Source organism: Ursus americanus, chromosome 18 (assembly GCF_024610735.1).
Source record: "Ursus americanus isolate L20-20 chromosome 18, mUrsAme1.1.p, whole genome shotgun sequence".
In the NCBI taxonomy this organism is placed as follows: domain Eukaryota; kingdom Metazoa; phylum Chordata; class Mammalia; order Carnivora; family Ursidae; genus Ursus; species Ursus americanus.
Window position 1 is genome coordinate 36988460 of NC_142144.1, and position 27501 is coordinate 37015960.

The 27501-nt window shown below is 40.2% G+C and overlaps 1 protein-coding gene across 1 annotated transcript; it reads left to right on the plus strand.

Annotated features, from left to right (window-relative positions):
• Nucleotides 1–6003: 6003 nt before the first annotated feature.
• Nucleotides 6004–26530, plus strand: SMU1 (SMU1 DNA replication regulator and spliceosomal factor). Its single transcript, XM_045780285.2, has 12 exons — nt 6004–6162; nt 10559–10769; nt 12311–12463; nt 13682–13792; nt 15103–15231; nt 16646–16765; nt 18519–18635; nt 19250–19377; nt 20129–20255; nt 22432–22599; nt 24784–24936; nt 26019–26530. The coding sequence occupies exons 1-12, from the start codon at nt 6137–6139 to the stop codon at nt 26115–26117; spliced, it is 1542 nt and encodes a 513-aa protein (XP_045636241.1). The 5' UTR covers nt 6004–6136; the 3' UTR covers nt 26118–26530.
• Nucleotides 26531–27501: the final 971 nt, after the last annotated feature.

A 27501-nucleotide genomic window follows, 5' to 3' on the forward strand; every position in this document is an offset into this window, starting at 1 on the left:
AACCCTTTCTGTGTAAATAAAGGAGGTGCTGGCCACACCCTCCCATTATGGCATTTGGTCACAGAAGCTGACTTGGCCAGTAGTGACACAGACAGGGATTCCGAGGGTCAAGACAAAGTGAGGCTTATGGGGAACCACCCATCCACCACTTGGTGGCACATGAAAAGGTACAAACCCGTTTGTGAGAGCAGCATCACATCAAAGAGGGGAGGAGCCCCTCCCTCCCAAGCTAACCAGTTTTAGATTTCATTTTGACTTTCAGTATTAATTTTCATTTTCTTTCTTTCTTTCTTTCTTTCTTTCTTTCTTTCTTTCTTTCTTTCTTTCTTTCTTTCTTTCTTTCTTTCTTCCTTCCTTCCTTCCTTCCTTCCTTTCTTTCTTTCTTTCTTTCTTTCTATTTATTTATTTAGAGTGCAAGCACGAGTAGGGGGAGGGACAGAGGGAGAAGGAGAGAATCTCAGGCAGACTCCATGCTGAGCCCGATGCAGGACTCAATCTCACAACCCTGAGATCACAACCTGAGCTGAAATCAAGAGCCAGACGCTTAACCAACTGAGCCACCCAGGTGCCCTCAGTATTAATTTTCTTCTTGTGTTAAGAAACATAAATAAAAGAAGGGCTTTTACTTCATAATGTATCATAACAATAACAGCAAACCCTTATTCAGTGCTTACTTTATGCCAGGCAATGCTCTAAGTGTTTCGTATATATTAACTCATTTAATTTTCATAGCCTTTGAGGTAGGTACTATCATTATCCTTATTGTACGGATGAAGAGACAAGGCAGAGAAAAGTAACTTGCCTAAAGTCACACAGCTGGAAAGTGGCAGAGCTGGGATTCCAACCTGGGCGATCTGGGCTGTTAGCCACTCCCAACACTGTTGCTCTCACTCTAATGGTGTGTATTGCTTAGGTTCTTTGGAAGCAAGGAGCTTAGACTCTTTGGAAGTGAGAAGCTTCCCACAAGCTACTTTAAGGAAAAGAAGAGTTATTCAAGGATAGAAACTGGCTAAAAGAAAGAGATGGAATAGCTTGGAAATCTAAATATAGGCACCATGGCGCAGGGCTTCAGGAGTCTGGAAATGGAGGTTCTCTGGGGCTCAGAAGTCACCGCAGCATCCTCAGCAGCAAGGTGGAGCTCGCGGTTCACCACTCCAGAGGCCCCTCCTTACCACCACTCAACATACTTCAGGTGTCTGCGCCAGGCTCACCTCACATACTCGCTGGCTTCCCTTCCCTCAGCTAAATATCTTTCTGCTCTCTCAGCGAAGGCTGCCTCACACTTCTGTCTTATTCATCTCATGGCTCTCCCTCCGTTAGAACCTTTCAGCTGATCTCTCTACATTTTCAAAGTCATAATTCTAAGGCAGAAAAACTGGCTCAACTCATCTTTTTAAGTTCAGATCGTAGGATGCCAGTCAGCCCATGGTTTGTCTGCTCTTTTTTTTTTTCTTTAAGATTTTATTTATTTATTTGACAGAGATAGAGACAGCCAGCGAGAGAGGGAACACAAGCAGGGGTAGTGGGAGAGGAAGAAGCAGGTCCATAGCATAGGAGCCTGACGTGGGGCTCGATCCCACAACGCCGGGATCACGCCCTGAGCCAAAGGCAGGCGCTTAACCGCTGTGCCACCCAGGCGCCCCTTTCTGCTCTTGGGTATGGTATCTACCTCCAGTGCAATCACTTAAGACTGAGATGGAGATTGGAGTCACATGCTGTAAAATCTGATTGCCTATGGTTGCTCTTTTAGGCGGTGCTGTGGGTGAGGCTGTTTCCTTAGAAGGTGCCTTCATGATAGGCTTGTGTAGTTCAGGTCCTGTCTAAGCACCATGTCATCAGGCTAGAACTATTCTCTGTGCCCCAAGTCAGTCCCATTTCCTGGCCCTCCTAGGAAGACATCTTTCTCCCTTTGCTTCTGTCTAGTCCTAAAATCCTGGACTTGGCTGGTCCATTGAGGACAGCATCTGCAGCCACTGATTTGCACATTGGTCGAAGAAGGGAGGGAAGGGACAGAAGTCAGCATAAATGAGTTCTTACAAGCTTGGGACTCACTCACTGTGAGATCTGGCTAGAGCCCTTCGTTCCTCCTCTCCACGTTTTTGTCTGTGTGATGGGACTCCTACCAGCCTCACAGGCCAGACCATGCAGACAGGGTTGGCTGTCCTCCCAACTAACTCGATCTCTTCCTCCTTGCTGGATGATCTGCGATTGTATTTGGATGCTCAGGAAAGCAGTCTCTTCACAGCCCCAGGTGGCACATGTGCACGTTCAGGCTGACCATGGTAATTCCATTCCCCTCGCCAGTGATGGTTTCAACTTCACAATGGACACATACTGCCATCCTGGTCAATGTATTGGCTGAAGGGGAGGGGTTTCTGGAAAAGATTTTTGTTCCTGATAAAAATTAATCCATGTGGAGAAACTGCCCTTTTGACTATAGGGCCAGGGCCACACTGCAATCTGAAGGGAACAGGCTTGCTCTCTGGGAAAGAGCAAGTTACAGAAAAGCACATTTTGTTCCAAGTCGGAACAGGCAGATTTCAATCAAATGCATATATAAAAAAATGAAGGTCCTTCATCAGGGATGAGGCAGAGAATCCTGCTCTGGAGAAGGAGGTGGGAATTAAAAAGGAGAGGTTGAGTTAGAAGACCTGTAAGTCATGTCCTGCCTCAAACAAGTAGAATTGTGTGATAATTTTTTTCTAGCCTTTGCCTTATTATCACATTAGATGAAATTAATCTCGTTTAATAGGAAGGGTCAATCCTTTGCCCCATTTTGGCACTCAAATTTTGACCCTGCCTTCTACTTCATTGGCCCTTTGGAGGATATCTCTCCCCTATACCTCTCCTCCTTAGTAACGAGTTAGACATCTGGGGAATCCAGATTACAATGGAAACTTTTCTGTGGTCAGCCTGCCCTCTGCTGGATTAAGGAGATAGACTGCAGAGACAGAGACTTCTGGGAAAGGCCAGCTTTCCGGAAAGGGGACATGATCAGTAAATTAGATTTCCCTTGGGGTCACTCTAGGCCATTTATTCACCAGAAATCAGGTCTAGGAGGCTGTAACCTAGTCCCTGAGTGGAAGGTGGGAAGCTTCCCGATGAATACAAGTGCCTGGTTTAGAGGTTAGAAGTTATGTTGTTGAGTTTCTATACAGATAAAGAGATATGAGAGACCTCATTTGTCTAGTGTTAAAAACAAAATTTCCTAGACAAATTGGTCTTCTAGTAACTGCTAAAGTTTATCATCTTGCTAATAAGGGATCAGCAAGATGACAAAAATTTATGCTTTGGGTATGAAAAGGACATGGAAATTGTTGGTTTATATAGTTGGGATACAGAAGACTTTAAACAAGCAGCTAGTTTATGGGGAAAAAACCTTCCTAACTAGGTAAAGATTGCAGTTTTAGGACACAGTAACAAAAACATCATATTTAAATCTGCTATTACAGAGGAAACATGGATCAGGAGAGTGTGTGATGGCAGAGATATTGGCTGTTGATCAGAGATTAAAAATCCAGCACATGTAAGAAATAAAGGATGAGGCTGCTAAGTGTAATAAAATTTCATTTCTCAGGAATGGTGACTGTTTGTCATGGATGCATAAGTCACAGGCACAGCCACAAGTAAGTTCTGACTTGAAAAAGGCTGCTTGACAACAGGGATTTTTTTTAAGCAGTAAGCGGTGTAGGTAGAATACAGTTTATGCTCACCCTCCCACCTCTTGCTGTCCCACACACCTTTTTTTTTAGTTTAGAAGCAATTTTTATTTCTCTGAAATTAGAATTATCAGAGATTGAATTTTTCCATATAAGTTAAATTTTCAGATAACTGATATCTGCACCTTTAAGTACTGTAACTTCTTGAAATTCAAAAACATATTTTACATGCTTATTAAAAATAATTTCAATGATGCAGAAAAATGAAGAGAATAAAATATTAGTCCAAATCTTATCACCCAGATGATGTTAGGTGAATATCACTTCAAAGAGCCTTTACATATATATACAATAGAAGATGAGATAAATACCTAGATAGGATAGATAGGTAGAAGAGGCTCACAATTTTTCTGAAAATAGTGAGGCTAGACTTGTTTTGGATTTTAGAATTTTTTTATATTTTGGTAAGATAGTATGGTTTATATGCTGTATATCTTTTATCTCCCAGGAGGCTCTAGGCAGTACTCCATAATTAGATATGTTAACATTTCTGCATATGAATATTCACACTAAAAGATGTTTAAAAAATTGCAAACAGCCTTACTTAAATTCAGGGCAGGTTGTGCTGCCAAGTAACTTATAAAATACCTTTAATTTTCACAGCTTTTTAGATTTCAGAATTTTAGGTAAGGAATTGTGGACCTGTGCTTTCATAAAATAGGGTAATATAATACATGCTATTTTTTAGAGGAAAAACAACTAATTTAATTGTACCTGTAAATGACTGAATAAAAAGAAACTAAGGTCGAACCAAAGGAATTACCTCACTTTACATAAATGGTTTTTTTTCATAATAAGTATTATTTCTATGATATTTTCCCAAGGTTAAAAAGAGTAAGAAAAATAATAAGAGATTGGAGTCATTATGTTGGAACTATCTGTGATGGAGATCTTCCCTATATGTTCTCAAGTACTGTTATGCTCAAGGCCCTCCAGATATTTGGTAACATTCCCTTTGGTATCTTGAAATTCTTAGATAATATAATCTACTCATATAGATAATGAAAACAATAAACATAATGCCTAATACATATGAAAAAATTGTTATAAAATATAGTACTATGTATATCAATATTTAAATCCTTGGGCCTAAAGATTTAACAGGAGTTATAAGAAGAGAAGCCATTCCATTTAAAATGAAAGCAGAGGTGCAGTGGACACTAGAATAAAACATGTGGTTAAATAATTATAGAGAAGACTTATTTGTGTAAGTGAAATAGGGAAATAGCCTTGATCAAAGCAAAAATAACATGACAAATACTAGGTGGAGATAATGAATATGCTATTGTTGCAAATGAGCTGGCTCTTTTCAAGGAAGATGTAATAATCTATGTGTGTCATGGGATGGGATAGTGGAAGAATCTCAGAAATCACACACCTATCTAGCTATCTCACTGCATGTCGCAGCAAATATTTAGTTTCTAAGACCTTTGTGAACTTGAAGACCACGTCCTTCAAGAGTTGATGGGAAATAGACAAAGATTTGAAAAAAAGAAGCAGACGCTAGAGAGAAACTGCGTGCAGACCTTTGGGGACAGTATCAGATAAGACTGAAAGCCGACAGGAAATCTCCAAATAAATCATTTCAATATGTAGTTTTCACAACATAGATTTCCTACCGCTTTGCTGCAAATATTTTTTTTAAAAATTTGTATAGAACGGCAATATTTTAAAAAAACCTAGCTTTTATGAAATTCATTGACATCTCTACATTCCATTCGTCTCTATTAATTTAATAATGTATGGTATGAAGTCTAAAAAGGAGTCTCAAGTCTCCCTTTGAACATTTGCATTTGGTTTCATTATTTTTTTACTAACCTATCCCTGCAGCGAAACTGTTTTAAACTAAATAGTTTGAAATGCTATAAATACTTTAGTTCTTTCCAAGAAGTGGGTATGCAAATCTCAACTATGTCCCCAACTTTTCATAATTAGGCTGATCAAACTGTTTGGCTTCAAAGTCTTATTACTCTTTTAAATCCATCTTTCTGTTTATTTCTTCTCACTTAACTCTTCCTGCAAATGTTGGCTAGTGTTCCACTGGTTTCGAATGTATTAATCTCCCAGTTAGGTATTGTGAATTCAATCCAATCATTAGACCTAGTTAACAGTGTCAAACGCAAGCAAAACTTCCGAACCAGCGCTTCTGAGCCGTTTTCCTTCAGGGAGGAGATGGGAGAACCCTTTTCCGGAGTAGGCGGAGCAGGCACAGCAGGCGCGCAGACGCAGAACTCCCAACTGCCGCCCGAAGCTCCGCCCCTCACGCACTCCACGCCCCTCTGTCGTATACGCCGTCTCCGGAGCGGGCGTCGGACGTCGAGCGGAAGTGGTGTAAGGCGGCCGCGGGAGGTGTATTTGGTGTGTTGCGCGACTGGGCCTAAGAGTGGACTGGTTTGTGCCCCTGTGGAGATATCACTATGTCGATCGAAATCGAGTCCTCCGAGTGAGTCCTGCGGTGGCGGAAGTTCGCGAAGTGGCGGGGGCGGGGAGGTGAAGGGTGTGAAGTGGAAGATGCTCAGGGGGAGGCGTCTGTGAGCCTAGGGAGTGGAGGGCTTTTCCTTGCCCACAAAGAAGCTTCTTGGATCTGGCTACCTCGGAGGCGGGCCCACTAGAAAGTAGCGGACGAGAAGCCCAAAGCCCCATGGGAGACTGCACTGGGCCAGGAGGAAGGATAGGCCTTGAAGATCTGAGTTCTAGCCATCGCCGACTCCTGGCGCGTTCTGAGACTGATCAAATTGCCCATCCATTCTGGACTTCAGTCTGATTACTTGCACAAGGGAGCTTGGGTTCTAAGCTTCCTTCTCTTCCCGCTGCCCCTTAAACAGTGTGATTCGTTTCCTCTGTGCTTACATGGCCCCTTTGCGTTTCTCTGCCCACCCTACTGGCCTGTGTAGGCGCCTAGGAGCTCCCTTTCCTTATAGTCTCAGTGCTTAGCACACCGTAGAGGCTCATACTTTTGGAATGAATGAACGATTAGCTGTTTTATCAAGCAGTATCTGGCGCTGAATTTTGATTGGTCAGAGAGTTCTCTGTAGCTACCGAGGAGAGCCAGAATCTGAAGATTGGGCCAGAAGAGTGATTGACTTGGGGGGTGTGTGTGTGTGGGGGGGCGGAATAATGACTGAAGAAGGTCTTTAGTGAACTTTTTAAGGACTTCCCCCCCTCTACCTTGCCCTTGCCCATACTTAATATTTAAACTTGCAGACAGAACATTTGTGTCCTTAGAGTAAGTAAGGGAGAGGACTTGTCCTGAACACCTGCCACAGGAGGAAGGGAGGTTTATTCATTCAACAAATATTGAATTCGACTATGTACTGGTCTAGACCCTGGGGATGCAGTAGCAAACAAAACGCAAAAATCCTTGCCTACATTGTGATTGGGGAGGGCCTACAACAGACAAAAACAGTAAGTAAAATATGAGACTGAACAGATGGTAGTAAGTGTTATGGAGAAAAATAAAGCAAAGAAGAGTAGTAGTGCTGGCAACTAAGACAACTAAGTCAGGGCAGGAGTTGGAAAGGATTCCATGCTTTGGGGTCTAAATAAATAGCAGACACCAACCATTCTCCCATCCTTGGGCTGCTGCATGCTTGCTTGCTTGTTTGTTTTTAAGATTCTATTTTTAAGTAATCTGTGCACCCAGAGTGGGGCTTGAACCCACAACCCTGAGATCAAGAGCTTCACATTCTACTGACTGAACTAGTCAGGGGCCCCTACATGGTTTTATTATCAATAATAGCTACTATTTAGTGAGTATTGTCTATGCTAGTCATGCTATAAACAGTATAGTCAACCCTACAGGGTTGGTGTTTTTCTTAACAGATGAGGAAACAGGCACAGAGATGTTAACTGACTTGCCGAAGGTCACAGTAAGTGACAGAACTCTGATTCAAATCCCAGCCTATCTCCAAAGCTTTTAGGTCTTTATGTATTACAGTTGACCCCTAAATAAAATGGGTTTGAACTGTGCAGGTCTTCTTTTTTTTTTTTTTTTTAATAGTTTTTTTTTTTTTTAATAATTTTTTATTATATTATGTTAGTCACCATACAGTACATCCCCGGTTTCCGATGTAAGGCTCGATGATTCATTAGTTGTGTATAACACCCAGTGCACCATGCAATACGTGCCCTCCTTACTACCCATCACCGGTCTATCCCATTCCCCCACCCCCCTCCCCTCTGAAGTCCTCAGTTTGTTTCTCATAGTCCATAGTCTCTCATGTTTCATTCCCCCTTCTGATTACCCCCCCCTTTCTTTATCCCTTTCTTCCCCTACTGATCATCCTAGTTCTTATGTTCCATAGATGAGAGAAATCATATGATAGTTGTCTTTCTCTGCTTGACTTATTTCACTTAGCATTATCTCCTCCAGTGCTGTCCATGTTGTAGCAAATGTTGAGAACTCGTTCTTTCTGATAGCTGAGTAATATTCCATTGTATACATGGACCACAACTTCTTAATCCAGTCATCTGTTGAAGGGCATCTCAGCTCCTTCCACGATTTAGCTATTGTGGACATTGCTGCTATGAACATTGGGGTGCATATGGCCCTTCTCTTCACTACGTCTGTATCTTTGGGGTAAATACCCAGTAGTGCAATGGCTGGATCATAGGGTAGCTCAATTTTTAACTTTTTAAGGGACCTCCACACTGTTTTCCAGAGTGGCTGTACCAACTTGCATTCCCACCAACAATGTAGGAGGGATCCCCTTTCTCCACATCCTCTCCAACAATTGTTGTTTCTTGCCTTGTCTATTTTTGTGCAGGTCTTCTTATCTGAGGATATTTTTATAGTATAGAACTGTAAGTGTATGTTCTCTTCCTTATGATTTTCTTTTTTCTAGCTTGCTTTATTGTTAGAATACCGTGTGTAATACATATAACATACAGAATATATATTAATTGACTGTTTATGTTATCAGTAAGGCTTCTGGTCAACATCAGGCTATTAACATTTAAGTTTTGGGGGAATCAGCAGTTAAATGCAGATTTTTGACTGTGCCAGGGGTCAGTACCCCTAACCCATGTTCAAGAGTCAACTGTGCATTGTGTTTGAAGAAAGTAAATTTGATTTGAGGTGTGTCAAATACGAGATTTTTACAGGAAGGATGCCTTTTTTGGGAGTGCAAATGGAAGTATGCTAAGAAAGATAGTAGGTACTAGAACAGCAGGGATCTAAACCTGAGTATCTCTTAAAGGGGCCATCAAGTAGCAGTAATCAGTTTCCTTCTGCAGGAGTTTTTCAGAAGAGGGTGTTTGCTTTCCTATCCAGGGATGTGTGCTCAAGAGCCACATTGTCCAAAAAAAAAAAAAAAAGCCACATTGTCAGTTTGAGCCTTCATTTTTCCATTTATCTTTGTCACTTGGTCAAATCCTTATCTGTAAAATGGACATAATAGTAATACCTACCTCATAGGATTATTTTGAGGAATAAATGAATCAATATGCCTGAAATACTTAAAACAATACCTGGTATATAGTAAATACATAATAAACAGTAAACATTGTTCCTTGTTTTATGTTTTTATTTCCCCCTGATAGAGGGAATTGACTAAATTCCAATCTGAACTTCCTTCCAGCCAGGACAGTCTGACCCTCTATACTCCTGCTGTCCGAAGAAATACAATATGAGGGGCGTCTGGGTGGCTCATTGGGTTAAGCGTTTGACAGTTGATTTCGGCTCAGATCATGATCTCAGGGTTGTGAGATCAAGCCCTACAACAGGCTCTGTGCTGGGTGTGGAGGCGACTTAAGATTTTCTCTATTTGCCTCTCCTTCTGCTCCCCCCACCTTTAAAAAGAAAAAAGAAAAAAAGAAATACAGTGTGAGCCACATAGGTACTTTTAAAGAAAGAAGGAAAACAGTGTATTACAGTATTGCACAGTGAAGTTTTACAGTCTATATGAACAGATTCTTCACCAGATGCCTTACTAAGCCCATGATCAAGAAGTTTTAACTATAAATAACTATATTTAACTATAAATAACTTTAAAGTTTTCTGTCACATGGTGAAAGTGGTTGCTTCTTCTCTCAATATTTGGAAATTATCTGGCTCCTCTTTTCCTTGGAAAGTGAATACACAATGTTTTTATTTCACTTGTCCTGAAAATTTGGTAATAAAGGCAATGGGTAGGTGTTACTTTCTTTTGGTTTTACATACAGTATAGTTCTACTTATTTGTTCAACAAATCCCCATTAAGAAAATCTCAATTCATATATTTTTTAATCATTTAAAAAATAGACCAAATCATCCTATAAGTATTTCGAGTATATTGTGTCAATGACTAGACTAGGTGTAAATATTTCACAAAAGTGTACACAGCAGGGGCGCTTGGTGAGCTCCGTTGGGTAAGCTCAGGTCATGATCTCAGTATTGTGAGATTAAGCCCTGTGTCGATTCTCTCTCCCTCTCCCCGCCACGCGCTCACACACTCTCTCTCTCAAATAAATAAATCTTTTAAAAAAGTATTCAACGGTAATCATACAGATTAATAAGAAATTTGGCATAATAAAAAGATCTCAGGCCTTGGAAGTAAGAGAGTCACCTTGTTACCAGCTCCCTTTCTAGCTGACTATGAGACACTGGGCGAATTATTTCCCCTTTCTGAACTCCAGTTCTGGAATTTTGAGGTGAAGATTGGACTGGATGATTTTCAAAGTCCCTTGTACCTCGAGATTCTGTGATTTTTGGAAAGTTTTACTTATATGATAAAGAACTGGAAAGCAAATAGTGAAAGGAGGATGGCTGAATAGAAGAAATAAGCCAGGGGGGGCCTTATTTTGTGGACTCTTTGGTGTGTGATGATTCCTGAGCTAAATGACTTGCTTTCTTTTTTCAGTGTGATCCGTCTTATCATGCAGTACCTAAAGGAGAACAGTTTACACCGGGCGCTAGCCACCTTGCAGGAAGAGACTACTGTGTCTCTGAATACCGTGGACAGCATTGAGAGTTTTGTAGCTGACATCAATAGTGGGCATTGGGATACTGTTTTACAGGCTATACAGTCTCTGAAATTGCCAGACAAAACCCTCATTGACCTCTATGAACAGGTAAGAGTAGAGGTGATGCTGATCCCCTTGAATTGGTTTATTGTGGGCCCCCTCACTGGGAAGCATCGGCGAGTATTCCTTGAAGCACTGTGGGACTGTAACAGCCCTTAAAACTTATACTGTCAAGGCTTGAGTACTACTTTGTATGTTTTTTTCCTCTTTTTTTTTTGAAAAGCCAAGATTTTCCTAAATTAAAATTATTTTTTAAGTGATCACTAAATAAGCTGTTCTGATACCAAGTAATATATTATAATTCAGTTCTGGCACTAACCACCTGGAGTTAGTGCAGGCCCTGCAAGCTAAAGTCTCAGTCCTCCACAAGATTCCCTTTACTTCAGATACAAGCTGCACTTTTTGGGGGTCTCAGGCCACCTACACTTCTGACCAAGTGGATGCATATCTGGGGGTCCCCATGACCCCTTCAGAATTGATAATTCACTGGAATGAATCACAGAACTCAGGAGAGTGCTATATTTATGATTACAATTTTATTATCAAGAATACAGATCAGGACCAGCCAAATGAAAAGACACATAAAGGTGAGGTCTAGAAGGGTCCTGAGTGCAGAGCTTCTAGTGCTCTCTCCCTGTGGAATCAGAGCATCTCACCTGGCTTATTAATGTGTCTACCAACCAGGAATCTCCTTTGGAGTTTTTATTGGGGTTTCATTTAGTCTTCAGCTCCCCAGCACTCCTTAGAGGTTGGGCTCGCTCAAACCTCAGCCCTCTAATGTGGTTGGTCTTTCTGGCAACCAGCCCTTTCCATGAGCTATCTTCATAGCGCAAACTCAGATGTGATGCAAGGGGCTTATTAATAATGAAGATATTCTTATCATTAGGGAAATTCCAAGGTTTTTAGAAGCTCTGTGCCAGGAAACCAGGACAAAGATCATACAAATTAGTTATTATATACTTGTATAATAACAGAATGGGGCTTTCTGGAAATAGGAATGTAATGTTGTTTAAAATAAAAATAGGATAGTTTGTTTATTTACAGCCTACATGAGTTCAGTAATTCCCCAAAGAAAATTTTGTTAACTGGAGAAAGGTTTCTCTGGAGCCCATGGAAATATTCTCATCTTTAGTTTTCTTCAGCTTCTGTATTCTGAACAGGAAGCCTGAGAGGAGAGGAGATGGGTAGATAAAAATGAAGGACAGAAGTTGAAAGACTGGGGTGGCTCAGTTGGTTAAGCGTCCGACTTCAGCTCAGGTCATCATCTCAGGGTCATGAGATTGAGTCCTGTGTCAGGCTTTGCCACTCAGCGGGGAATCTGCTTCCCCTCTCCTTCTGCTCCTCCTCCCCTGCCCCTCCCCGCCTCATGCTCTGTCTCTCATAAATAAATAAGGTCTTAAAAAAAAAAAAAAAGATTGAAGTTACCATTTATAATTGCTTCATTTGTCCACCTGAAAATGCTAGGGAAAAGAGGAAGGAATATTTCCTAATATTGGAAATCATGTTGGGATGCCATTTCTGAATCAGAAATTGTACTGAAAGAGTACTAAGAGAATGCATTGAAACAGACATTTTTTTTCGATTTCCAGGTTGTTCTGGAATTAATAGAGCTGCGTGAATTGGGAGCTGCCAGGTCACTCCTGAGACAAACTGACCCCATGATCATGTTAAAACAAACACAGCCAGAGCGGTATATTCATTTGGAGAACCTCTTGGCCAGGTCTTATTTTGATCCTCGTGAGGTATGACAAGAAACCCTTGTTAACTTAAAAAAAAAAAAGCAAAAATGTACTCTCTTTTTAACCATTTTATTGGATACTGATTTTGATTTAATTTTTGAGAATGATTCTGTACTATTTATGTATGTTGATTAAAATTTACATCTGCCAAAGAGAACACTCTTATTCAGTTTTCTGAGTATTTGAAGGTCTTCCCTCCCCTACACACTGCATTTTAGAGGGTTGTATGTTGATTAGTAAAGAAGCAAATATTTACTTTAATTTCCACATTAGCCCAAGTACTTATTTGACCTTGAAGTGCTGCCTGACTGCTAGTGTATTTACTGTGCATTCGTGTCCCTTCGCCCAACAAGTGCAGTTTTCTCTCAACTTTGTTAGTTCTTAGAAATCTTGTGCTTTTGTCTCAGCCCGTTATGCTTACTGGTAGAGTGTGATGACTGATAGACTCTTTTCTTCTTCCCAAACTTTGTTATATGTTTCATTGTTTCTCACCCAGCCTTTGACTAGTCTAAATAGGAGGAAGAATTTAATAGGTCCTAGATAGTGGAAAGTTAGGGTAAACTCACAGAAACCATGAGGATAAAGGAAAGAAGTTTAGATTACCATGGCAGGATTCAGGTTAAGGTGGTGAAGAACTTCTGGGCTGGCAGTCATTGGACTGAAATAAATGACCAAATAATTACTAAAAGAATCCTCAGCTCTGCCGATTTTTCAGAAAACTGGAAAGACAACTCTGGCTTTGACGTGGTTTACTTGGACCCTTTCAGAAATAACAGTGTGGATTGGCTGACCTCAATTCTCTACCAGTTTATACTTTTGAAATGCAAGTGGGGAGAGTTGGGAAGTTGTCTGAACTAATTAATATAATTAATCCCCTCTTTAACCAGGTAGTTTCTTTTTGTGTGTGTGTGTTTTTCTAAATGTTTCTGCTTGGGGCACCTGGGTAGCTCAGTCAGTTGAAGTGTCTGCCTTGGGCTCAGGTCATGATCCCAAGATCCTGGGATTGAGTCCCATGGGCATCGGGCTCCTTGCTCAGCGGGAAGCCTGCTTCCTCTGCCTACTGCTCCCCCTGCTTGTGCACGCTCTCTCTCTCTGACAAATAAATAAAGTCTTAAAAAAAAATAAAATGTTTCTGCTTGATGATTATTGTTGTTTTTAAATAAGCACACTCATATCCTGGAGCCACTTCTTAGAATGATGCTACCCCTTCTCCTTTTTCAGGCATACCCAGATGGAAGTAGCAAAGAAAAGAGAAGAGCAGCAATTGCCCAGGCCTTAGCTGGGGAAGTCAGTGTGGTGCCTCCATCTCGTCTCATGGCATTGCTGGGGCAGGTAATTGTGGAACTGAAATTACCCTGAACTCCTGGTACTGTTTCCTGTACATAAACTATATGTACAGGCTAGAGAAATCAGACATCCTTAGAACTGGGGACTGCCTACAGAGCTGCTCGTGCCAACAGCTGTGCCATGCCACCTTCATCTTTCCTGGGAAAAGCAGTATAGCCTAGTTTTTAATAGCATAAGCTCTAGAGTTAGTTAGAATTAGAATGATTATAGAATTTATCATTCCATCTGGGATGGCTTGAAGGTACTGTTGATCATCATGCCATTGAAATAAATGTTTACTGTAGTTAGAATCCAAGATCTCTCACTTAACAATTAATGTGGTCTTTGGCTCATTACCTAACTTTTTTGGACTTTTTTTCCCCCCTTAAGTAATCTCTACACCCAGTGTGGGGCTCAAACTCCCGACCCTGATCACATTAAAAGCTCACAGATTGATAGGAAAAATAGTAAAAATCCAGTAGATAAGTGAGCAAAGAACATAAATAAGCAGTAAACAGAAGAGGAAATAAATTGGAAGTCAAAATAAGAGTTGGCAAATGATCTAGCCTAGGACCATCAGTCTTCAAAATCCATGATTTTCCCGCTCCCTGTAATGCAGTCATAAACACTGTTGAAGTTGCAACTTTCTGGGAAAACGGTTTGGCAGTGTATATCAAGAGCCTTTAACCATTCATATCTTCTTTTTGATTCAGTAATTCTTCTAGGAATCTATTCTAAGTGAGTATTATCCCTCAAATAGAAAAAGCCTTACATTCAGAAGTGTTTGTTGTGGCATAATTTAGCTGCGTAAAAAATTGGTAGCTGTATGACTGTCCATTAATATATTAATTAAACTGTTAAATATTCACTGCGTAGGGTATATTTTATAGCCTTTGAAATGATAGTTACGTCATCGCATGATCTGATGAGAGGTGAAAACAATATAAAATTTTATATAGAACATGGTAAGGGGGAAAACACTAGAAGTTATACATAAAATGCTAACTAACAGTGGCTGTATTTGGATGTTGGGATTATGGGAGATTTTTGTTTTCCAAAGTTTGTTTATAATAAAAGTCAAAGCTCTAAGAAAATAGATGTGGAAATATGGACCTGTTGGCTCTCAGAGTTCCTTCCACCCTGGGATCAGCCTGTGTTCCTAAGACACACAGAGTTGCACAGGTTATGTTTTATTTGGATGGCCAAAGATGTTTGGGTGTGAATGTTAACCTGATCCTTCCGGGCTTGGCTTTGAGCAATCAGGACTAGAGCTGAGAAGCACCCAAGCAGATTAGTGTACGTTTCTTTGCTTACAGGCACTGAAGTGGCAGCAGCACCAGGGGTTGCTTCCTCCTGGCATGACCATAGATTTGTTCCGAGGCAAAGCAGCTGTCAAAGATGTAGAAGAAGAAAAGTTTCCTACACAGCTGAGCAGGCATATTAAGGTAGGATCCTCAGATACTCAGCCACTTGCTAATCTGTTGAGGACTCTGTGCTTGCTCAGCCAGACTGTGTGCCAGGAGCTTGGGGGGAGCAGAGCTCATTCTCCTGCTCTGAAAACATTCAGCTTGCTGGTCGTGACCGCTGGGTTCCTCCTGGGGTCTGGCAGTGGCACACCTCAGATGTATATCCATAAATTTGGCAGCTGGCCCATCCTCTGCCCTTGCACCTCCTTCTGAATAAAGAATGGTTAGCTCTTTGGTTAAGCCTGGAACTTACTGAACTTTCTGTGTATTCATCCTGTTCAACATTGCTTTTTTGCCTGTTACATGTACCAGGCATGGATTGTAAAGCAGGCTTGTGTGGTGTTTGAGGAAAATAATTTTATCATCTCATGGCTGGTTCTTGCGGTTTTTTTGTTTATTTTTTAATCTGAGACTTTTCTAGGAAAAAGCACAGTCACGTAATTTCTGCAATTCCCAGAATTACAAGCATATTTGCTACTTTAGCATCTCCTTTGTATTAGTTTCTCTCTGGGTTTGTGCTCTTACTGAATTTATGGATTTTGAAATATTTCATATTCCTCAAATCTTGGACTTTGGCTTAGAACTTTGAATTTATGTTTTCTGGATTATATGTTTTGATTCACATGTAAAGATATTTCTGAGTAGCACTATTATAGTTACCTGGCTGAAGCCTTGAGACAGATAGAAATCCATTATAATTATGCTGCTGGGCTAAGATTTTCTTTTATAAACACTTTTCTGGCATTTAAAATGAAATTCATAATAGAGCTTTTCTCTGTTCTCATTTGTCTAATGTTCTGTAGTTTTCATCTGTTATTTGGAACATCATTGCTGGTAAATGCTCAGGATACATCTCCTAGGCAAGTAGCCTGTCAGCTCTAATTAGTTCTCGAGTCAGTCAGCCACACGTTATCACGTGATTAAATGAAGGTCATGAAAAGAAACAGGAGGGAAAATTTGTTTATAAAACAGTATAGGAAAACACATTTATTTTGGAAAAATGAATTGTTTTCCCCTAGATGTACAATACATTATCTCATACTGAGTGTGAAAGTCATACTAATAGTAGCTGCTTCAGGTAAAAACTTACTGAGTATTTTAATAGGATTATTTGTTCCAAGTCCAGTGCTAAAATAGTTCTTTAACATTGCTTTGGAAATACCAATTTCACATTAAAAAAACTAGTTTAAACTGAGAACCCTGACCTAAAACTGGTCAGAGAAAATATATCCATTGTCTTTGTGTCCAGATACAGAAATACCCCTCCAATACTCCGTAACATAGGCTAGCTATGACTTTGTACTAGGGCAGGATTTCTCAAAAGGTTAAAATGGAAATTGTTTTAAGGTCAGTAGATAAAAATGGATCTGTTTCATTGTTTCATTTGAAACAGTTTGGTCAGAAATCACATGTGGAGTGTGCTCGATTTTCTCCAGATGGTCAGTATTTGGTCACTGGGTCTGTTGATGGATTCATTGAAGTCTGGAACTTTACGACTGGAAAAATCAGGAAGGTAAAGTATTTAAAATATATTAGCTTTTCTAATGGGAGAATTAGCTATTTTTTGTTTTTAAATTATCTGTTATTTTTACAGTGTCAGTTTATTTTTTAAATAAATAATATGTACATCTGATACAGCATTTTTTTAAAGATAATATTCATTTGAGACTGAGAGGGAGAAGCACACTTAAATGTGCATGAGTGCTAGCTCGAGCATGAGCAGGAGGAGGGGTAGGGGGAGAGGGAAAGGGAGAAGCAGACTCCCTGCTGAGTGCAGAGCCAGATGCAGGGCTCCATCCCAGGACACTGAGATCATCCCAGGACACTGAGATCTTGACCTGAGCCGAAGTCACTTAACCGACTGAGCCACCCAGGTGCCCCCATCTGATACATTTTATAAAATAGAAAAGTTATTCAGTAAAAGAGTCGTGCACCTATCATTGTCCCTCAGCTGGTCAGTTCTTTTCCTTGGTCTAGCCAGGGTTATCAGTTTCTTATGTAACCTTCCTGGAATTTCTAGATACAGGTAAGCAATGACTTACTGTTTCTAATTTAAGGTAATTGTAGTACTAATTGTTTCTCTTATTATGAATGAAGTTGAATATCTTTTTATATGTGAAAAGCCACCAATATTTCCTATTCTGTGAAGTCTTCATATCCTTGCCTATTTTTCTTTTGAATTCTTATTGATTTTTAGGAACAGTTTGAGGATATCAATCTTTGTAATATGTATTGCAAATATTTTTCAATTTTGACTGAGGCTTTTGACATTGCTTATCATTTTGTTTTATAGACTTAATTTTTTTGTATCATATTTATCCATCTTTTTCTTCTGTAACTTCTAATGCTTTCATGTTTCATTTTATGTTTAATTTTTTTTTTTTTTTAAGATTTTATTGATTTATTTGACAGAGACAGCCAGCGAGAGAGGGAACACAGGCAGGGGGAGTGGGAGAGGAAGAAGCAGGCTCCCAGTGGATGAGCCTGATGTGGGGCTCAATCCCAGGACTCCGGGATCACGCCCTGAGCCAAAGGCAGACGCCTAACGACTGAGCCACCCAGGCGCCCCTATGTTTAATTTTTGATCCATTGGAATTTGTTTAGAGGGATGAAGTTGGTGTAGATTCAACTTAGTTTTTTTCCTAAATAGGTATTTATTGACTATCCACTGATTTAAAATACAGTCTTTATCATAGAATACTAACTTCCACTCCATGGGTAGTGAATTCATGAGTGGTTTTCATTTTCCTCTTCATATATTTCCTTATAGTTTGCTTTTTTTTAAACCATGACACAGTCTTACTTTGTAATTAGTAAAAGATAAAGATACTTTGTTCCGAACAGTAATGGTTGATAAAAGACACATCACAATTAAGTAGATTAGTCAATATATGGTTTTAGGAAAAGTAGCTGGCAATTTGGACAAGTTATTGGTTTTTCACATCATACCCCTAAAATAAATTCAGATACATTAAAAATATACAATGTGGAATTGTAGGGGAATTTGCATAGAAAAAAGATCAGTAAGCAAAAGATGTAGGGTGTTAGATTGGAATTTTTTAGAGTATTAATTTGAAGTGTGTAAAATTACTTATTCCCAGCACTATCAGTTGTTCATTAGGAACATGTGTACATGGCATTAGTATTTGCTTTGGAAATTTAGAGTGGGCCCAGTCCGTTATTCTGCTTTTAGTGAGTTTATAGAAATCTGGCGTAACTGGGGGTTTTGTGTTATTTTGGTAACTGCTTATCTTTGTTTCGTTTAGGATCTTAAATACCAGGCCCAGGATAACTTTATGATGATGGATGATGCTGTCCTCTGCATGTGTTTCAGCAGAGATACAGAAATGTTAGCAACTGGGGCCCAAGATGGAAAAATCAAGGTATTTATTAGTGGCACAGACTTTTATCTGTAGACATTTTGAGACTTCTGCAGTGAAGTAGTGACATGTGATAGCTTAGTAACGGCTGCTGTTTGTTGAGCATCAGCTTTATGCTAATTTACTTTTTCTTGTTTAATCCTAATAATTCTGCCTAGGGAGGTTTAATAATCAGTTGAAGGTCACAGAGTTGGTAAGTGATAGATTGGGACTCTGATTCAGATCTGCTCCTCATGCCCTTTCTGTTGTCCCACCCTGGCTCTCCTTATATGATGTGTTGTACTTGGGGTTTTTTTTTGCGGGGGGGAATGGGATGGTCTGCAGTTGATGAGCTGTGGTTTGTATTTAATTGCTGGTAAAACACCCTGGGCTAGATAAAATACAGAAGTGGTCTCTGCTAAGTGAAGTTTGAGTGTAAATTTTTGTTTCAATAATTTATAAGGAAAGAGGTTTCAGTTTCAGCGGATTCAGTTACTGCACTCTGTGAAGCAGCCATATTCAGCTATTAGTGTACATTTTTAATGCTGTTTTAGTACACTACTGAGCATTGCATCTTGCTTGGTCTGCAGGCTAGAGTGGGATTCTGTTTACACGCTTTTACTATTTTTTTTATAAAGGTATGGAAGATTCAGAGTGGACAATGTTTAAGGAGATTTGAAAGGGCACACAGTAAAGGTGTTACCTGTCTAAGCTTTTCTAAGGATAGCAGTCAGATCCTTAGTGCCTCTTTTGACCAGACGATTAGGTAAGTAAGAATCCCCAAACTCCTCTGCTTGGTTTGCTATGATGAAGCACTGGAGGGAGGTACTCGTGATTCCTTTATGCTTTCACCAGGATGGTGTTATATGAAGAGTGAGTGTATGTGAGACCTCATTATTATTTTGTTCATTTGAGTCTACCCAGAAGAGAGATGAGGAAGGGATTATAGCAGTGTTTCATGTTTCTCAAAATGTGATTTTTTGATCCACCTGCATCAGAAGCACCGTAGAGGACATATTACAAATATAGCCAAGACCTAGAAGTCTGTCCCTGAACAGAAGCCTATGTTATTATTGGCATATTTTCTTCCAGTCTCTGTGCCAAGCTTTTGTTTTGGTTTTGTTTGACATAATGAAAATTACACTGCATGCATAATTGCATAGTCCTCTTTCTTCACCTGATATTATACCTTGAGCTTCTGTAATTCACTGAAGCATACTTAACATCTGGTCCCAACTGCAGTCTGTAGAATATATATTATTTATAAACTATTTTTTTTAAGATTGTATTTATTTGTGAGAGAGTGAGTGAGCGAGAGAGAACACACAAGTGGGCAGGAAGGGCAGAGGGAGAGGGAGAAGCAGACTTCCCACTGAGCAGGGAGCTTGAAGTGGGGTTTGATCCCAGGACCCTGGGATCATGACCTGAGTCAAAGGCAGACACTTAACTGACTGAGCCACCCAGGTGCCCTGCAGTCTGTAAAATATTAATTGTTCATTTCTTTTTGTTTGTGATAGAATTCATGGTTTAAAATCTGGGAAAACATTGAAGGAATTTCGTGGCCATTCCTCCTTTGTTAATGAAGCAACTTTTACACAAGATGGACATTATATTATTAGTGCATCCTCTGATGGCACTGTAAAGGTTAAGTATTTGCTACTGGTCTGTTTTGGGGTTTCTATTTTTGTCCTTTTAAGAGTTTTCAGTGGTGATAATGTTGATGATTATGGTGGAGTAAACTTTTTTACTAGCTGTTTTAGCTGTAAATGAGGTGAGCCTGAGACAGTAATATTCTTTTGTGAATCCCTATTGACCTTGGCTTTCAAACTTACAACATCAAAACAGACTTTATCATGTGTAGGAAAAGAGGAAGGGTGTAGAGGTCTATACTTAAGTCATGCCCCATTTATAGTGGTTAAAGTCTATCTTGATACAGGCATGGTTCACCCACAATAGTCAAGTTTACAAAGGGCTTAGTGGCCAGATAAATAGATCTCTTTTGTTGCACAGTTTCACCCCACCCCTGACCCTCCACATTTAGGGGCCTTCCCAACAGCATTTATAGAGGGGCAGGAAAGGTGCAGAGTAAAACTTAGCCCTCTCTCAAATACTCATTTACTGTCCTCAGCTGTCAGCTGAAAGTAGTGGATCTTCAGCACCTTAAGAGGTTTAGTTATTTTAATAGCAGGCCTCATTTCCTAGAAGAGATGAGAAGTCCAAATAGAAAATCGCTGGAGATCTTTGAGATAATCCATTTACTTTCTAGACCTACTTTTTAAAATTTATTTTATATTTTATTTTTTTTTAAAGATTTTATTTATTCATGAGAGACCGGGGCGGGGGGGGGTTGCAGAGGGAGAAGCTGGCTTCCCACAGAGCAGGGAGCCCAATGCAGGGCTCGATCCCAGGACCCTGAGATCACGACCTGAGCCGAAAGCAGCTGCCTAACCGACTGAGCCAGCGAAGCACCCTGGACCTGCTTTTAAATTGCCTTATGTATGTGTGTAGTTTGTTGCAAAAGACCTAAGCATTTTAACACAAATGCCTAAAAGACCACCCTCAGAAATTGCTGGTTCTGGCTTGGGAATTGAACCAGGACTCTGAGGGTAGGAAAGTCTTCCTCAGGTTGGTTGGGGAGATACACAGAGCTCTTAGTACTTTAGTCATGGGATTTGCCCTTTTTGTGCTTTGTATATGGGCCTTACAACCTGTAATATGCCAATGGGAGGTGGCGTGTCTATCCCTCTTTGTTTTGTGGTCTTTTCCTTTAGTTCTTCAATGAGTCAGGTAAAGCATCTCACTGAGTTTTTGGACAGAAAATACTGGGAGCCTTAGAACTCTTCACTAAAAAGTTCATTTCTCTCCTGAAGGCAATTGGGCTTTAGAGAGGAGATTGGGGCAGATGATAGTATAAATTAGGAAAATAAACACTGGGGCAATTAGTGGGGCAGTTATTTCCTCCTGTTTATAGGTATTCAGCATCCGTTTTGTGCTAGGCTATATTGAAAGCACAAAGGAAACAACACAGTCCGTGCCTTTAAGCCTTTTGTGTGTGTATATATATACACACCTCATTAAGTGAATGGGGTCCAGACAATGCCATGCAAGATTCGGTCCATTCCTTCTCTAAGCACAGCTCAGATTTCAATAACTGATGTCTGATTTAACCCCGTCAGTTCATAACAGCCCAGAAGGGCAAGGTGAAAAGCATGAGGGTGGGGACAATTACCGAAGAGATGTTGGGCTAGGAGAGGTAATACACATGGCCAGGAGTGACTTCTGCTTCATGGATCCTCATGCGTGCGTCAACACTGTGGCTTCTGTTCAGTGGTTCAGGCTGTTTGCTGGTATCATTTGTGGAGCTTTTTAAAAATGGACATGCCTATGCCCCACCCCAGAGCTGTCAGATCAGAATCTCAGGATAGAGTCCTGAGCATATAATTCTAAAAAGCCCACATTTTATTTTGAAGTCCAGATAAGGGTAGCTTTCTGGTTATTTGACAGTAGCAGTGTTGATACATAGTAAATTTTAAAGATATATAGCTCATTAGGAAAATTTTGTAAGAAAAGATCATAGATTTTAAAAGGTTTTATCTTATAGCTTTGTGACTTTTGTTGATACCAATTAATCAGCAAACATGATAAGTGCTTACTATGTAATAGCAAAGCTAGGTATTTGATAGGACTAAAAATCAAGAAGCTTTTTTTTCTGAGTCAGTTTTATTTGTTTTTAGTTATCAAATTTTCATTTTTTTAATCCCCAAACTTTAGAAATTCTTATACCCAAAATATGTTAATGCCTTAAATTTTTGTGTCCTAGATCTGGAATATGAAGACCACAGAATGTTCAAATACCTTTAAATCCCTGGGCAGCACTGCGGGGACAGATATCACTGTCAACAGTGTGATCCTGCTTCCTAAAAATCCAGAGCACTTTGTGGTGTGTAACAGATCAAATACAGTGGTCATCATGAACATGCAGGGGCAGGTGAGTGCTAAGTGCCTTTGCACAGATCCTGTGGGCCCTTCCAGTAACCAAATATGGGTTCATCACTCCAAAAACCGTATGTAGTTGACCCCTGAACAATACAGGGGTTAAGGGCACTGACCCCCTGGGCAGCAATTGGCATATTACTTTTGACTCCCCGCAAAACTTAACTACTAATAGTCTACTGTTGACTGAAAGCCTTACCGATAACATAAACAATTGATTAACATGTATTTTGTATGTTATATGTATTATATACTGTGTTCTTACCATAAAGTAAGCTTAGAGAAAAGATGTTATCAAGAAAATTGTAAGGAAGAGGAAATACATTTACAGTGACATATTGTATTTATTTTTTAAAAAATCCATGGGGTGCCAAATCAGGCAGAAGAGCATGTGACTCTTGATTTCAGGGTCGTGAGTTTGAGCCCCATGCTGGGTGTAGAGATTACGAAAAAAAACCCAACCAACCAACAAACATTAAATTTAAAAATCTAAGAGGACATGCGCAGTTCAAACCTGTGGTGGTTTTTTTTTTTTTTTTTTTGAAGATTTTATTTATTTATTTGACAGAGACAGCCAGTGAGAGAGGGAACACAAGCAGGGGGAGTGGGAGAGGAAGGAGCAGACTCCTAGTGGAGAAGCCTGATGTGGGGCTCGATCCCAGAACATTAGGATCACGCCCTGAGCCGAAGGCAGTACACTTAACGACTGCGCCACCCAGGCGCCCCCAAACCTGTGTTGTTAACAATCCCTGTCTGAGTAAGGGAGCTACAGTATGTGGATTACTAACTCAGTACATCTTTGGTTACCACACGATCTGAGGTAGAACTCTCATAGAAGGGCAAAAGTGTCTTCAGGATCTGTATTTGTAATTGGGGCACTTGTGTGTTCCCAAGGAACCTCACTTTTGTAGCACCAGGGACATTAGGAGTGTCAAGATTAAGGTCTCAAGCCCTGGGAATATGTTGTGGTGCTACTGAAATGTTGGCTTGGGCCCTTGGGGATCCTGCTGAGCATGGAGAAGAGCCAGGGGCTGGTGTTTGGAACCGTCTCTCCATTCCATTAGTCCTTACAACTGATAAATTTGTAGTTTAGAACCCATGGTTGAGGGGCACCTGGCTGGCTCAGCTGGAAGAGCTTACAACTCTTGATCTTGGGGCTGTGAGTTCAAGCTCCACGTTGGGTATAGAGATTAAATAGACAGACTGACTGAGCTAACTAAACTAGCTTACAAAAAAAGAGCCCATGGTTGAGATGGCTGGTCTGCACTATCTCCTGGGCCCCTGCATAACAGCTGCAGTTGCCCACTTCCTAGTTTTCCGCTGGTTCAGGATGAAGAGTGCCTGGGTATGCACCCTTTCCCTGATGATAGCATCATATGTAACCATAGTACAATGATCAAAACCAGGAAATCGACATTGATACAATACTGTTAACTCAAATACAAACCTTTTTTGGATTGCACTAGTCTTTACATTAGTTCATTTTGAGGCAGCAGGTACCATGAAATTTTATCAGATGCATAGATTTTCGTAACTACCACCACAGTCAGGATACAGAACTGTTTCATCATCCCCAGAGGAACTCGCTCATGCTACACTTTTATAGTCAAACCTTCCCCCCATCCCTAGCCCCTGGCAACCACTGATCTGCTTTCCATTATTTTGTCATTTTGAGAATGGTGTAAAAATGGAATCATATGGTATGTAACCTTTTAACCTCTTGAGATTGGTTTCACTCAGTTTGATTTATGATGATGTGTGTAAAATAGAGCAAAAGCAAGGTTTTGGAGACAGAGTTCCATCTTGCATGAGAAAAGCATCCCATTCTGTTAGAAAGAGGAAACAGTGGGGTGTAAGTCCACAGAACATTGAAAACTGGTAGTATTTTGATTTAGAAAGTTTGGGTGATAATGAATTTGCTTCAGGGTAAAATGACTCAGTAGACTAAGGAGCAGGGCTGGTAACTTGGGATATATGATGAAGTTTAGATAACTTATCCGTGGACTATTTCCCAGGCAGGAGGATTTAGTGCACGATGAGTATAATTGGTGATCTAATTATAAATGTCAGTAAATCAAAATGTAAAATTAATAATGCAAAGATGTTAGTTAAAACTGCTGCTTTAGAACCGCTGCTAATCCGATGTTTTGTTTTTGCCTTGGGGTCTGGTATGATGTAGATTGTCAGGAGCTTCAGCTCTGGTAAGAGAGAAGGTGGGGATTTTGTTTGCTGTGCCCTGTCTCCCCGCGGTGAATGGATCTACTGTGTCGGGGAGGACTTTGTGCTCTACTGTTTTAGCACAGTCACTGGCAAACTGGAGAGAACTTTGACAGTGAGTATTACTGACTTAAGGCCATCTCAAGAAATTTCATTAATACTTGTGTTTTTCTGAACTCTGAAGTAAACCTTTTCCAGACTGCTGTGTGAACCTTGGTATAAAAAATGTAAACATTTTATCACTAAATAAAATAAAGGGCCCACAAGTAATGGTATGGAATTAACCTCCTCTCTCAGGGAAGGTCATCCTTCAGTGAGCGCTCAGCTTCAAGTGAATAGGATGGGTGTACATAAAGCAGAGAATAAGAAAGGTGATATGCCTGGCTAGCTAGCTAGGTTAGCCGTATCCTCCCTGGTGGGATCAGAGAGCGACAGACATACACTTATTTCTTGTTATGTCACAATGTGATAGGACTTAGATAGTCTTCCTCCATCTTTTAATTGTGTCATTTGGAATATGTGGCTTCCAAGATCTCAGGAGGAGAAAAACTAGTTGAGGGCTATACTGGATGTTTTTAAGACTCACATCTGGAAGTGGCTTATGTTACTTTGTTCCTCATTGTTTTTTTGGTTAGAATTCATTCACGTGGCTGACTAAATGTAAGGGGGACAGGGAAAATGTAGTTTTCTGTGGTCCAGGAAGAAGCGGTATGGTGAACATATAAAAAAAAATTATATACATACCCATGTTAGAAAATCATCTCTTGGTCTCACCTGATTCTTGAGTGAGCTTTTGATGCACCGACCCTGTCAGGCCCCCGTACAGATCTCAGGAGTGCCTAGCTGAGGGGTCTGGAAAATACAAGTTCACTGAGTTGATGATTCCATTTGGTCTTAGCCACTGTCTTGGCCTAGAATTTACGAAATAGTGATGGTGAGTAGGATCAGCTGTAATGTAAAAGTGATTTGGGACAAAGCATTATTTACACGTGAAAACAGTACAAAAAATGTGAACTAGCGGTGTGACAGCCTCATTTGTTTTCGTTTGTTTAGCCCTCTTCGAGGCTGCCTTAGGTTCGGTTTCTTTGGTGAGAAGTGGAAGCTTCACTCTTCCTTCCTCCCACTCAGCTCTGGAAGCCTCTTCAGGGTGTTTTTTATCGACCTATATCCTTTAACCCAGTGCTTTACTTTTCCCAGGTTCACGAGAAGGACGTGATTGGTATCGCACACCACCCTCATCAGAACCTGATTGCTACCTACAGTGAGGATGGACTCCTAAAGCTCTGGAAACCCTAATTTTCACTTTTCTTTTAAAACCTGGTTGAGAGCATGTACTTAAGTGAAGACATATTCATGTATTGCTTTTTGCTTTTTTTTTTTTAAGGCTACCTTTTCTAAGCAATTGTCTGAATTAGGAACAAGAATAATTTTGTGAAAATTCATGTTCAAGTAGCAGTTACCCTTTTATATATATTTTTAAGGTATTCGTTTATCTGTTTCTAATTGGGGCAGTGACTTTATGTTTTCAATAGTCTTCTACCTGAAGAGTGAAGTAACTGCTCTTTCTAGAAGAAAACTGTACTTTGATTTGAAATGATTAAAATGTACCTCCTGAGGTAAAACTTATAAGTAACTCTCCCATATTCAGTAGCTCTTTGCTGTTCCGTTTTTTTTTTTTTTAGATGTTAATAAACTTTACCCTTTTGGAGGCTTTGTTTTTAAATGTATGTAAGTGCTCATCTAGTTAACATAGTTACTTAGAATCAAGTGAGGAGGGTGGGACATAACATTATTAATCCCAGTACAGCAGGAAGTCCATTCCTATTTAGAAAGATATATTGAATGTAAAAAGGTCGGATGTTTCATAGATTATCTCATTTCATTGCCCTCATTGCCCACTCACTCTTCTTAGCTGTGCCTTCTCATGTGTTCTGGCCAGCTCCAGGGACTATCATCTCCATCTTCAGGTAGAACTAGTTGCAGGATCCATTATGAGAATTCAGTTTTGGCATCCGAAATTTTGGCATTGAAAATTGCTATCGTTCTGAAGGAAATTAGAAAAGGACCGGAGATTTAGGGAAGTCTTTTTTTTTTTTCTATGTGCATCCTTACCAGTTAAAGAAAAAAAGCCAACAAAATTCTTGAAAATACTTATCAACACGGGTGGCTTTTATGTTTCAACCAAAGATGTATTCAGTGCACTGATGTCGATGTTGAAGGTGCTGTGCGGGGTTTAAAGAAATTGAGACCTTGTTTGTGTAGGCCTCTTCTGCCTTTTAATTTTAGCCTTTATGAGGTACAAACTAATGGGGAAAGTTTTTAAGTTTTAAAAAAATTGTTATAATTTACCTTCGATTGAAATATAGCCTGATCCTTTGCCTGGCACAATAATGTTCAATATTAGCTGAATTAATCCTTGGCAGCACTAAGAAACGACTTTTCCTCAGTCATATTCCCAAAGCTTTTTTTTTTCCTTTTGCCATTAAACCTGCAGCTTTTGGGGGGAGCCTGGGTGGCTCAGTCAGTTGAGCGTCCGACTATTGATTTCGGCTCAGATCATAATATAAGGGTCGTGTGTTTGAGTTCCGCGTCCGGCTGTGTGCGGAGCATGGGCTGCTTGAGATTTCCTCTCCCTCTGCCCCTCCCCCTGCTCATGCACACATTCGCGCCCCACCCCCAA

What these genes read in the sequence shown, in the direction of transcription:
- SMU1 (XM_045780285.2), top strand. Translation starts at nt 6,137, where the DNA reads ATGTCGATCGAAATCGAGTCCTCCGA. An exon ending in CGACTGGAAAAATCAGGAAG is followed by an intron (nt 16,766 to 18,518) that starts GTAAAGTATTTA and finishes TGTTTCGTTTAG; the next exon opens with GATCTTAAATACCAGGCCCA. An exon ending in CCTCTGATGGCACTGTAAAG is followed by an intron (nt 20,256 to 22,431) that starts GTTAAGTATTTG and finishes TTTGTGTCCTAG; the next exon opens with ATCTGGAATATGAAGACCAC.